General features: G+C 40.7%; 1 protein-coding gene across 21 annotated transcripts in view; it reads right to left on the minus strand.

The window, feature by feature from the left end:
• The window catches only part of MAPT (microtubule associated protein tau), an 86,042-nt gene that overhangs the window by 16,791 nt on the left and 55,293 nt on the right, over positions 1-13,958 (minus strand). For 15 of the 21 annotated variants that reach the window (XM_053361620.1, XM_053361625.1, XM_053361621.1 and 12 more), the window contains 6 exons: positions 11,212-11,267; positions 9,133-9,330; positions 7,782-7,908; positions 6,535-6,588; positions 5,699-5,964; positions 1,871-1,963 (listed from right to left, as the gene is read on the minus strand). In XM_053361620.1, coding sequence (XP_053217595.1) covers positions 1,871-1,963; positions 5,699-5,964; positions 6,535-6,588; positions 7,782-7,908; positions 9,133-9,330; positions 11,212-11,267 — 794 coding nt within the window. The remainder of the gene's footprint in view (positions 1-1,870; positions 1,964-5,698; positions 5,965-6,534; positions 6,589-7,781; positions 7,909-9,132; positions 9,331-11,211; positions 11,268-13,958) is intronic. The other 6 variants (XM_053361617.1, XM_053361627.1, XM_053361613.1 and 3 more) reach the window with 3 other exon arrangements.

The raw sequence follows: 13,958 nt of genomic DNA on the forward strand, positions 1-13,958 counted from the left end.
TGAAAAACATACCGGGTGACATTAATTGAGAGGATGCTCATCTGATTTGCAGATGACACAAAACTGTGATGTGTAGCTAATGCTACAGAAGACAATTGGGATTCAAGATGACCTTAACAGATTGGAGAACTGGGCCCAGACTAACAAAATGAATTTCAATAGGGACATATGTAAGGCTCTACACTTAGGCAGGAAGAAACATCTGCACAGACATAAAATGGGAGACACCTGGCTTCATAGTACATATCAAAAGGATTTAAAGATTAGCCTGGAAAAGAGGAGACTGAGAGGAGAGATGATAGTCATCTTCAAATATATAAAGGGCTGTCACACGGAAGATGGAGCAAGCTTCTATTCTCCTGCTTCAGAGGGTAGGACCTGAACCAATGGCTTCAAGTTACAAGAAAGGAGATTCTAACTAGACATCAGGAAGAACTTTATTATGGTTAGGGCTGTTCGACAGGGGAACAGACTCCCTGGGAAGGTGGTGGACCCTCCTTGGAGGTTTTAAAGCAGAGGCTGGATGGCCATCTGTCATGGATGCTTTAGATGAAATTATTGCATTGGACTAGATGACTCTCAGGGTCTCAACTCTATGATTGCATGATGTATTCTTTGATGTGTCTGTGTTAAGCACATGACTGTATTACATGCTCCTAAATGTTTGACCTGGAAGCTCAAATTCCAGCACCTTCAAAACTCAGCCTTTAGAAAGGCACTTTTTTCTTGTTTGCAGAGGAATGCTTAGAAACCAGAGTTGGGCTGGGCTGGTGTGCCAGTGATCAGCAGACAGAGCTTGTGTGTCATGTGCTTACTCTCAATTTTTCCTCCTCCTAATAGCAAACTTAGAAATGGAGCCAGAAGAAGAGGGCCACTGAGAAACAACAAAGAGGTACCAGTCTGCTTAAGAGAATCCTGAAGTTCATAGAAGTACAAAAGAAAACCATTTTTCTAACCAAGAGGGATAGCACCCCACCCAATTGGCACAGTAAGCACCAAGTATGTTTAGTGGTCACCAGAACCTACTGAACATTGCATATCAGTTGTAAAAACAAAAAATCACAAAATGCAGGGGAAGAGTGAATTGGCTTGCTTGAGCCCCTAACAGCTTATACTGTTTTGGAGGAAAGCATCATGGCTGGAAATCTGGACAAGAGAATTCCTATCAGGTAATAATATCCTGCAACATTTTGTTGCAAGACCCTCCTGTATCCTATATATACCAGTTCTCCCCTACCCCCTCAGTTCTACTACATACAGAACACTAAACACTTTCCTTTTCTGCCTTTCCCTCTGCTCCCAAAATCCTCACTAAAAATAATAAAATTTCCCTGAAAATTCTTATCATGGAAGCAAAATAAATTCTGCAAAGTAAGCCTAAGGGAAATGATTCATTATTTTATCTAATTTGCATATTTTATTTTGAGGGAACAAGGAACATGTGCTTCCTTGATGAAGAATTTGGATTTTTTTAAAAAAAATGCTGATTATATGTGTCCATGAACACACTGCACTTTTAATCAGCTTTCCATTTGCAATACACTCTGCACCTTCATTTTCCATCAACTATCTGAGTCAGAAAGGATAATTTCTGGGGTAATTCGAACACTATGTATTGAGAAGGCAGCCACTTAAATAATATTGCCTCCAATTCAATACCCAATTAGCTCAGTGCACATCCCCATACAGCTAACTCTGCTGGAGCTTTAATCAAGCCATATTTTCACTGGTAACAGGTTAATTCACTACACATCATCAATAGCTATCTGATTGTGCAGACAGCATTGGTGTTTCAGGGTTAATGCAAAAGTCATGCCACTTATAATAAGTTAGATTATTATAGTGCATTGAATGGTGTGAAGGTACTCACACTGCCTCCTCCTGGGGTATGTTTGATATTATCCTTTGATCCACACCTGGATTGGACATGGCTAAAGTTCAGCTTCTTATTAACCACCTGCACCTTTGATAGCCAGAAAAAGAATATGAGTGACAACCGCTGCCATCCACAATTATCCTTTCGAGTAGAGATATCTTTTGCATTTTGTAGCAGTCATCTAAGACAAAGAAAGAAGCAAGGGACTTTCCCCTTGGGACAAATGCCAGTTCCTTGCTTTGAAGATGAAGCTTCAAATTTCAGCTTACGCAGTGGCGAACGTCCTACGGTCAGGCCTGAAATTAGTACAGTGCTTAAAAGAACAAACAAAAACAAAACAAAATCATGACATAGGCCCGCCCCATTTCTAACACAGAGATAGTTGTCCCAGCACAGGGCTGCAACGAAGTGTGTATATGAACAATATAAAGTAAAACAAAAGCAACTGTGTTTGCTTATTGGTTGGAGAGCCAGGGCAAATTACTGTTAAGGGTGGTATATAATAAATGCAGTTAATGGCTCTCTGTTCTGCTATGTCCATTGGCATGGTAAATGCTGCTAGGATAATCATATTCACCTCTTAGTCATTGCTAGCACCACAGAATAACCATTATATTTGGAAGCACATCAAACTTTCACCAGATTTTAAAAAGAGTTGTCAATCTGAAAGCACCTGAACTCAACTGTTGATCTCTCTCTCTCTCTCTCTCTCTCTCTCTCTCTCTCTCTCTCTCTTTCTCCCTCCCTCCCTCCCTCCCTCCCTCCCTCCCTGAAAGCCTCATTCAGAACTGCAACGGAGTTTCCACACATCAGGGAATTTAGTACTTTCTGTGTGTTTATCTCCCATTATGTCCTGTCTACACTAGTGGGCATGGCATAGACATGTGACTGGAGAAGCAAATATTTAACACAACAAGCCATTTTAAATCAATTCTAATACCATTTTTTAAAAACTGTGCTTCAGTGCTTTTAAAATTTCAACAGTATTACATAATTACTGTAAAAAAATAATGCTTAAAACTAGAACAAAAATATTTTAAAGTGAGCATGGGAGGAGTAAGAAATAGTGATAAAATGGCACTCAATACAAATATTCAAATAATATGCATGTTTTTTAAAACATTTTTTTTTAAGTTGCATTAAAACCCATTTTAAGTTGAAGCACTATTATACTAATGTTTTTTAAAAAATAGATAAAGGAGAAACAGTGCTAATTTAAAAAGAGATCCCCACCCTTCAATGACACCTATCAAAAAGGTAATAATGAAGTGTACCAAAGTACAGATGCGGACAGACAGGCCTGCCTGCCTAATACAACATTGCAAACATCAAAACCATACCTTAAAAAAATAATATGACAAGAATAATGCTAAGGTGATTTACACTTGCTGGATTTCCTATAGTCTGAGGAAAGAGGGTGGAAACACAAGAGTTACAAGATTTGATGACATTATGTTGCTCCACTGTAAAAAGTAAGTGAAAAAAGCACACTCTAAAAACCTGATGCTGAGCACCCAGTCAAGTAATCTGGGTAATTTGTGGTTGGTGTTTATATTTGCAATAATGGTTACCACTCTATCTACTTACTGTATTTCTTATTCACCCTTCACCATAAAGCCCCAGGGTAGGTTACAACAACATTAAGATAAAGCCAAATAAAACCACCAACTCCTAACAGTCATACATTAATTAACAATTTCAAGGCAGGTCATAAAGACAAGCAAGTTATGGCCAGTAAGCTAAAAACGTCCCGTAGCTACATACTACTCATATTGTTTTGCAGATACAGAATTGTGGCAATTGTTGCATCAGTGCAGGGAATGGGACAAACCATAGATCCCTAAATTACCCAGGGCTGCAGCAGCATCATAATAATCCAACCCTTTAGTTTAGAGCGACCCTTCATAGAATGACTATATATTGTAGTAGCACTAGAAGGAGCCCACAACTAGATAGAAATTACTTATCAGCAACACAGTACTGCAGCAAACTGAAGACATGGCTTCAGATTCTGTGCCCTTCTGTGGGCCTATTTCCATGTCACTTTACTTTCTTCCTTCCTCTCTTCTAAACTCTCTATGCGAGAGAATGGAACTAGTGAGTCTGGCTATTGATAAAGAAGCCTTACAGTTCTGCTGAAAGATATTTGTCCTTTAGAGGAAGGGAGAATAATACAACTATCTTCCCCCCATTAGCCCCCAACATGCCTTCATGTAGGAGAAGGGCCACAGATCAGTGACAGATCATCTGCTTTGCATGCACAAGGTCCCCAGTTCAAACTCAGAAATCTCCAGGTACGGGCCTAATGGTGCCAGTTCCTAAGGCAAGGATTGCGGTCTCTTTCTCCCCAGTGCTTGGGGAGAGGAGTGAAGCAGCCAAGATTAGCACTTTGAATAGAGCAGGGAAATTTACTGGTGGCCAATGAAGTCATGTCTGAATTGGTGTAATGAGCTAAGTCCATCTTCCTCCAATCAGCAATCCAGCTGAATCAGCTGCACCTTCCAAATGCAAACCCACATTGCAGGAACCCCAGAAGTTAGGCTATCCTTGTCCAGATAAGTAGCTGAGCCACCCGCCAAAGCTGATGGAAGGCATGCATGGCACCAAGGCCATTGATAATGCCTCTTTCTTACCTAGATGGAGAATAGTGTGTATAAAAACTAGTCTCCTGCACAAAGGTAACATTTAAATGCATTGATTGCTCTGCTCACTTTTGCCTCTGGCCCTGATTATCACTGATATGTGGCCCAGAAAGGAATGTGATCCTCAAGCTAAAAAAGGTTCTTCACCCCTTTGCTGAAGGAAGATTATCTCTCAGCCCCCTGCACAAGCCTCTTCCAAACACAGCAGGTGTTCTAGCAGTGAAAGTTGTCTACATAGATAAACCTAGCTTAAGGATTTGCCAAGTGACATGTGTATACCATGTCTATTCTCCTTTCACATGTTGGTTGGGTACAGCACAGCTCTATCTAACCATGCACATAGCACTTTTCCTTAGCACTGTGAGTCAGTGATTCTATGACACGGCTTTTAAATATGTGTCACCCCAGCTCTAATCCTGGTAAGAGTGTTCCATACATACTCCATTTACTCTATCTGCTCAGATTCCATGTGCTTTCTAACCCTTAGTTTGTACAAATGCACTTTGAGCACAGGGTGATCTGCAAGATGAAACTTCTTCTTTTTGAACAGAGATAGAGTGAGGTTGGAACCAGAAAACAGAACTTTTGCAAGTAATGTAACATGGCATGGAGAAGATTGAGCCCATTCACTACTTTGTAGTACAGTGGTTCTCAAACTATAGAAAAGGCCCTCCAGGGAAGCGCAAGATATCTGGGACAGAAGACAGAGTTCTAGAGAGGGAGAAGATAACACAGTAGGCTCTGCCATAGGCCTTTTATTCCCAGCAGCAGAAATTTAGTTTTGAAGCAACAGAAATTACAGTGCTGCCCATGAAAGTCTCAAAGTGGCAGCCGGGGCATTTTCAGAGTGCCTGGCCACAGGAGCTGCTCTCCATCCTGCCTCCTTCCCCAGTTGGCTAGTTTCAGGAGGAAGTTTGAGATGCTGCTTCAGTTTTCTTGTAATGCTACTGCTGGGTTTGTGCCCGAATCAAAAGATCTTTATACAAAGTTGTGGGCTACACAGAGACATCTGTGTGTAAAGATTCAGGGGACTCACATATTGAAGGGATGGCTGCCGCTGCAAGGGTCAGAATGCAATATAAGTTGAGAAGGGGACGAACGGAAGGTAGGTAACTTCCCATCTAACTCCAAACTTGTATTTCATTTGCCCACACATAAAGACAAGGTGCATTGGATTTACCTTTCCACCCCCTGGCTGATGCTTCAAATTTTCAGTGGAACCAATCTTGGACTTTATGTTCTTCAGGTCTGGCATGGGGACAGGGGCTGTCTGCAAGCGGCTCTTGACAGAAGAAGGGGATTTTGGCGGGGTGCGAACCACTGCCACCTTCTTGGGCTCCCTGTTTGGTGGAGTTGGCAGGGAGGGTGTGCGGGAGCGACTGCCAGGAGTTCCTGGAGATCCAGGGCTGCTGTAGCCACTCCTATCTCCAGACTTTACCGGTTCACCTGCAATTTGAAATGAAAGTACAATATGTTAAGTAATCGTTTAGCTGTTGATTCAAAAGAACCTTCCACACTGTTCAATATGCACGAAGGAAATTAGCAAGCAGGGGGAGGACGTTTTTCTGTTAGAGCACCTAGCTTATGGAATCATCTCCCCACTAAAATAAGGCAGGAACCAACTTTGGTGAGTTTTTAGCACCTTCTGAAAATACACTTGTTCATCCAGGTCTTTGCCACAGAAAACTGTTCAGCTACTGCAGTTGTTGCCGTTTTTACTGTTTTTATTGTATTTTAATATGCCGTTTTATTATATCGGCATCTATTGCAGACCACCCTAGAATTTTAATGAAGAGTGATATAAAAATGTTTTAAATTAAAAAAAAATGCTATGTTGCATTTAGTACTGTTGCAACTTTCTTTCCAATGGAAAGATATTTTAAAATATGACTAAAACAACCTTTTACCTACCCCCAAAAAAGGTAATTTAATTATCAAGGTTTTACAGAATTTATGGTCAATGCCAGCGGACAGGATTTGTTAGGAATGAAGAGGAAATAGTAAACTTTTTTTTACCTCTCTCAGATTTTGCTGCTGTGTTAGGGGGCCTTCTTTGCTCCTTTTTGGCAGCTGAAAGAACAAAAACAACCGCTCCGTGAAAAACAATGATAATCTTGCATCCTGGTTGCTAGGGGGGAAAGGAAGGGCAGACTACAGAGATTCCAATGAGTATTAGAAAATAAAAGGGAAACAGGGAAAGTGCACTAAGGGGACAGAGAGCACAGGAGCAGGAGCTTAAGCCCTATTTTAACCCTACCTCCAAGACTGGGTAAACCACTCATTGGGTGACTATAGGAGAACACATGTATCTGGGGGTGGTAGAAGAGCACCAGACCAAGACCTAGGCTCAAGGCTTTCAGCATCTTGTTGCAATGAGGTGATCCTTAATAATAATATTAATAATTTATTATTTATACCCCGCCCATCTGGCTGGGTTACCCCAGCCACTCTGGGCGGCTTCCAACAAAATCTTAAAATACAATAGTCTTTCAAACATTATAAGCTTCCCTAAACAGGGCTGCCTTCAGATGTCTTCTAAAAGTCTGGTAGTTGTTTTTCTCTTTGACATCTGGTGAGAGGGTGTTCCACAGGGTGGGTGCCACTACCAAGAAGGCCCTCTGCCTAGTTCCCTGTAACTTGGCTGATTCCCTGTAACTTGGTGACTCTTTAAAAAGAATACAAACTGGTAGCAAGAAACCACCATCTTAGGTCCCTTTGTCATCATGTCAAGCATTGCATTGAGGGTGATACAAGATGGCAGCCACCTGCTATCCAATCATCCAGTGCTGAGTGAGATTTGATTCTTAAGCAGGATTATGGTGGCAGTCAGAGGCAGAAATGGACAGGTTGGCTGGTGCTCCCTGCCCTTTATAAAAGCTCCTCTTATGATTTTGAGAAAAGGCTACTTCTCATGTTACTTTTATTAAAATTCCTGCCTTGAGGCCTGTGTCAAATTAACTTTTGCAGTGCTAGGCCACATCAACTTCATGCCACTTTCTTCAGAGGCTTTTTGGGTTCTTTTAAAAGGTTTGTCTGCATAGGCACAGTTCTTGGTCACATCTACTGCCAAGAAGAATATACTGAGGAAGGACTTGTACTTTCTCTTGATACACTACAAATTAAAGCAAAAACCCAACACCTTTGTATTTGAATGTGAGGGAGCTCAAGTAAACCACAGTTTGTTTGGAGCAATTTCCAGAAAGCCAAAAAACCAAACTGCTATGCGACACATGATCAACACACAAAAACCCCTCTTCTCTTACCAAGGCTGGGTGGTGTCTTGGGGATGGTGGGAGTTTTGGCAGGGATCCGAGAAGCATTGGCTGGACTCTTCTGATTCTGTCCCATACCAGGACGTGGAGTGGCTATCTTTGTTTTCATATCTGGACCCTGGTGACAGAAATTGAGAAAGGGCAGTATTTATTGACTGCTCATAGACTAAAAAAGCAGAGTAAATTGCTGTGGATTAGGGGATTTCCTCTTTATTTACACATTTTCAACCTAAGCCTGAGAAATGGACTCACAATGCCAATACAAGTTTCAAGACTTTACCATGTGCTTATTATATGTATTTTTATGAGGTTTGGCATACAAAATGCTATTCTATTCAATTCTACCATTTTCTCATTTGATTTCAGAACATAAATAATGAACAACTTATGTAAAGGAAAACTAATGGCTTGTCCAAATGCAAAGTTCATGATGCCTTGTCCCTTCTTAGCTCCTAAACATGCAGGTTTTAGAATAGATATTCCTGGTAATAACAGTATTACATAATCCCTCTTTCACTCACATTAATTGAATGCACTTATTTTATGAGTCCTTTCTGTTGCATAAAAAATGTGATATCCACATGAAAACATGTGTGACTGTTGAATAAATCTTTCACTGTTACATCACCACAGCTTGCAGGAGCAGGTGTGATAACATGCAAATACTGTGCCATCTGGAAAACCTGAGCAACAAGCAACATCAAATGTCTTACATATCCATTAACTAAATAAAGCTCATTAATAAGCTGGCAATGTCCAGGGGGGGAAACATTAATATAAAAAACTACGAAGAATTTAAGCAGAATAAACAAAGTTGGCTAAAGGGAATTTATATATTTGCACTTTTCATTTCTTCTCTAAATTGCAAAGTTTTATTGTTACCTACCCAGAGATCTGCAGCTGTAGGGCAGTTTGTAGACTAAATAAATAACACTCCATCTGAGCACATTAATGTATCAAGCGGCGATTTATTTGACTTCATTTATGTGCAAATTAAACACAATATTAAGTGCATTGTGAGGCTGCTTGTTCAACTATTAGAAAGAAGTATTCTTTAACTTGGCTATAATCACTGGTCAATCCTAGCACAATCTCTTAAAATGGGAGAAAAAGGCAATAGATTGGAGTGGTAGTAGCTAGCTATAACCAAGTAAAGTACCGGTATATTCATATCTTGGGGTCAACAGTCAGGTAAGTAAAAATTACAAAAAACAACAACCACTTACATGCAATTTGCTGTAAATGCATGCCCAAGCTAATGCAAAGAATCTAAGCAAATGGGAAAGAAATAGATTTACCCCAGCCCCTCACTCCACCAACTTCTTTTTACACCATTTCTTACCTTGCCCCTTTTCTCTTTTGTTCCTGTACTGGTTGGTCGGGATGCGATAGAAGAGATGCATTTAGGGATGGAAGTTGGTACTGAGGACTCAGCAGGGTTGGAGGGTTTTTTCAAAGGGATAGAACTAACAGAGGAGTTTCGTTTGGGAATAATGGAGGATCTACCTTCCAAGATTTTGACAGAGGAAGGTATGGATGTCTTAAAAACATGTGAACAAAATAAAATAAAACCAAAGATCAGCATGAGAAAAAAGTAAAAAATAATCAAAATAAACTGAAAAAGTGTGGTGGTTAAAGTAAAGTCAGAATGACCAATGGCCTTAAGCATGTTAAAAGAAAATCAAAACCTAACTGAAACTGGCTCTCTATCTCCTGCACTGCACTGGCATTAAGAAGAATTTCAAAGCATCACATCATCTATCTCACCCTTAGAAGGATAGGGTACCAAAATCACAGGTTTTTGAAGAGTACATCATCAAAGGAGCATCTGAAAGTAAATATGCTCCCACATATTGCATTTATCAGTTCCGTGACATTGGTTTCCACCATGACATCATCATAAAGAAGAATTCTGGGAGAGATGGTGACAGCTACATCCAGGAGTTGCTGGCAGGGCAGCACAGATCTGGCTGCCTTACTTTCTTGCCTTCCAAACATGACATGATGTTGCTGCTTATTGAGAGGGGGAGTAGGAAGGCAACGAGAACTTGGTGTAGGAGGAGTGTTCAACTGGCTCTGCTGCCAAACCAGTACCTGCTGAGCTCTCAGTTGCCTTGCCCTCTCTCCCTCCCAGTAAGCAGCAGCAACACACCGTGTTTGAAAGCGGGTACAGCAGTGCAGCCCCACCTGAGCCAATCTGCCAGCCACTACTGGCTCCATCAATCCCTTTGAGCTTGCAACATAACCTAGAAAAACCACAGGTTTTGCCATTTATTGTTTTACTTCCATGGGAATAGCTGATTAGTGTCTGAAAAGGTTTCCATTAAATAAAGAAGTTTGCTTCAGCCTCTTCACTAGTAAGCCACTTCATTATTACTGCTGAATGAGGAAGAAGGGTTTCTGAACTACAACGATCAATAAACAAGCCAGGCTCTGTGTATGTATTGCTATCTACATGGCCAGCAGACATTTTCCAGGCAATCTGTTTGAGATTTAGGAAGGGAAGAGAGCAGTTAAGTTCCAAAACCTAACCCAGAAACAGAGGCTTGGGAGAACAAGCCTTTAAAAAACCGGCAGAATAAAACTGTAATCCTTCCAGTCACATGCCTTTTCCAGGCAAGTCTGTGGGCCTGTCAAAGCAATCCTTATTTTCAAGCTTCCTGTGCGTGCTCTGATCCATTTTGTGGCTTGCTTTATTTGCTCTTTAGGCAATTCAGTCTTTTCTTTTTGTGGTTCTGATTAATGAGGCAAACGATCCTTTCAAAGCTCGAGTTATAGGGCAAGGTATGACAGCTGCTGCTTTTGTACAGCAAAAGGGGGCTTTCATTCACTTTATTTTATTTTATTTTATGTTTGTTTGTTTGTTTTTTATATTTCTATCCCTCTCACCATTAGCCCTAAGTAGGTTACACTTTAAAAAATACACATAGAAATACACAATAAAATCAAGCTCACATTAAAACGTGTTTAAACTAGTGGGTAGGATTCTCCAAAGCCAGCACCACAGGGAGGAAGAGAGGCTGTCCCTGAAGCAGAAGTTCCACAAACAAGCTTAACACTGATTACCACACAGAAATGCTTCTCAGAGATACTCGGGCTTGAATGAAACTCTACGCAAAAGGAGATGTCAAGTTTTACAGCTGCAACTTCCTGTCACACCTAGTTTAGTTACAGGGAAGAAAGTGGCTTCTCAAGCTTAAAATACATATTTTAAAGGGATTCTAACTTAGAATGCACACTGGGCCTTTGAAAAAAAAAAATAAAGTTGTGGTGATTGGGGAGACAACAAACTGCATTTAAAGGTTTCTAGCAGAAAGCAAAATATTTACTCCATCAAAGATAAAGAAAAATGTTTTAAGGAAGAACCAAGAATGCAGAGAGGATGAACTGCATCCATGTTCATATATGCTTGTCAGCTTACCTTTGGTTTAGGCTCTTCACTCCCAGTCTCATTTTTATCTTTGTTGTCCATTCGAGCTGATGAGAAAGGAGAATTACTGTTACATTTTGCTGCGTGGAGGGGTGACAGTTCTAAAATACAGTGGTACCTCTGGTTACGTTCTTAATTCGTTCTGGAGGTCCGTTTTTAACCTGAAACTGTTCTTAACCTGAAGCACCACTTTAGCTAATGGGGCCTCCCGCTGCTGCCGCGCCGCCGGAGCACGATTTCTGTTCTCATCCTGAAGCAAAGTTCTTAACCCAAGGTACTATTTCTGGGTTAGCGGAGTCTGTAACCTGAAGCGTGTGTAACCTGAAGCGTATGTAACCCGAGGTACCACTGTAGCTTCTGGAGAAGGTAAGCCACTCAGATTGTAACTGTAGCATGCAACTCTCCTCTGCCCTTGCATAAACAGTGAGGAAAGCTCCATTCCTTAGAGAACCATATTTCTGATTTATAAATTTGCTCTCACTCTTTCAGGCTAAGCTTTAATGCAACAAGCAAGCGTGTTGTGCCTCACACCATCTGGGAAAGCAAAATAAAATAAATAAGTATTGCCAGCTGTATTGGGAATGAAAAAATAATAAGAGTTCCCAACTGATTGGTACCACTTTTGGAAGCTCTTCCAAGTGTTTTGTGTGAAGCTCTGTTTGCAGTGTGATGTCAGGAACTGGCAACAGCACTGTGGCCTTTAACCACTGAAGTAACAGATCACTTTTAATAACCCCATAGACTTCTAAATACAAGTACTCCAATAACTTCTGCCTGTCTGCATTAAACTATCTGAAAAAAGCAGCAAACTAGTTAAAGCTGAACCATTTAGTTGGTTCCAGTAGTTTCCACACTCCCTATAATGGAACACCCAAGTTTAACAAAACACTTACTTGGGACAAAAAGTATGATTCTGTGTCAAAAGTATTCATGCTCCTTTCTAACAAAATGTTGCTTTGCCTGCTTTGGATCAAGTCATACAAAACGCTAAATCAATGTTTATCATTTTGATAGGGGATAAAGAAGCTACTAATTAGTTCCAAACAATACAACCTAGCTAATGGGAAAATCAGCTTAAAACGAAAAGTGTAAGCCTTGCTTTCAGCTCACTCTAAGTATAGGGTTCAGTTATAGGCCATAAAGGGCAACATGTAAATTTAGTGAAAGGGTTAAGTTCAGTCCAAGTTAAAAGCTAGTTTCAGCTTTCAGTTCAGTTTAAAATAGTTCAACGGGAGGGGGATGGGATCCTAGGCTTTTAGCTTTAAATTCAGTTTTTATAACACTTACACTCTAATTTTGAATGCTAAATAGATTTTAAGTTAAAACTTAAAACATTAGGGTATTTTAAAAACCCCAATTCAAGCTCAGTAAAGGCCTGGTTTGTGCTTATTAAGCATAGCATGTAAACTAAGGGGTAAGGGTTGACCTTAGGGCAAGTTGAAAGCTCAGGTTTTTTGTTCAGTTTCAAAATCAGTTAAAATCATTCAGATTTAAAGCACTTTCATTTCCGGAGGAATTTCAACTGCCCACATCACATATCCCTCAATATCACTACCCAGGGTGCTAAACTGACATAAATTTCCCTTTCAGATTTTTAGCCATTGGAATTTATTGCAACCCAAGGAGTCTTACCTCCTTGCAGGCTCATGCAGAACTTGTCTGAGGCCTGGGGAGGGAGTCTTGTTAGAATAAAGTTATAAGCTCAAACAAAAAAGCAGCCAGTCCCTGGTGGGGCCCGTTAGTCGCCTTAGCCCAGCAAGGCCTGGGGCTAGTGTACCCGACTGCCCGCACCCCCTCCCCACCCCTTGCAGGGGCCTGCCTCCTTGTGTTTTTCTAACAATGACTTCCTGATCTAATTGGCTGCTGCAGAAGTTGGGGGAAGCTAGACAGGACAATAAGCTTCAGGCAACCCAGAGAGAAAGAATCTGTTTTAGAAGCACAAAAGGAGCCCCATCTGGTGAAGATTCTCAGTCCCAGTGACAAAGTGTCAAGGTAACATGCAAGTTAGGCATTTGTGCAAGTTTCAAACAGAGCAAGGGGGTCAAGCCTCACTATGCTCCACCTCTTCTTTGATTTAAAATTCAAACAACACAAAGCATTCAGGTAGGAAGCCAGCAGGGGTGTAGGGTCTATTTAGAACACTGTACAGAATGCCACATAAACAACTAATGGCTGCCTAGATAGAAGTCATGGGTGTTTACTCAGTGCAGGGAGCTCCTGACCCTCAGGAAACAAGCTCACCCCCTTGTGCAAGGAATCTTCTTTTTTAAAAATCTAACTTGTCCATAAGATGTAGTGTGTGGACACTGTGTACTTAGAATTTCAAAAAGACTTTGATAAAGTAACTCATCAAAGACTCCTTATTAAAGGTAGTGGTTATGGAATAAGAGGAGAGACTCTCTTGTGGATTAGTAATTGGCAATGAAAAGCCCTTTAGAAAAGGGCTACCAAAATTATCATGGGACCAGAACAACTCCTGCTGCATTTGAGGCTTATTCATACAATAATCTAGGGCCATACAATAAAGCTGAGCAGCAGAAATCTGGTCCAATATGATAATTGTCAACCTCATATTATTCACTGAGGGAAAAGTTGCAGAAGCAGGGCAACAAAGAGGCTGCTGGCAGGAAGTAGTTTCACACACAAACTTTTTTTTGTTTTTAAATAGCAAAATCTAAATACATATATCGAAAATGGGGCTGCTACACCCACATTCAGCCAACAGAATCGGCTAAAGG

Source organism: Podarcis raffonei, chromosome 13 (assembly GCF_027172205.1).
Source record: "Podarcis raffonei isolate rPodRaf1 chromosome 13, rPodRaf1.pri, whole genome shotgun sequence".
In the NCBI taxonomy this organism is placed as follows: domain Eukaryota; kingdom Metazoa; phylum Chordata; class Lepidosauria; order Squamata; family Lacertidae; genus Podarcis; species Podarcis raffonei.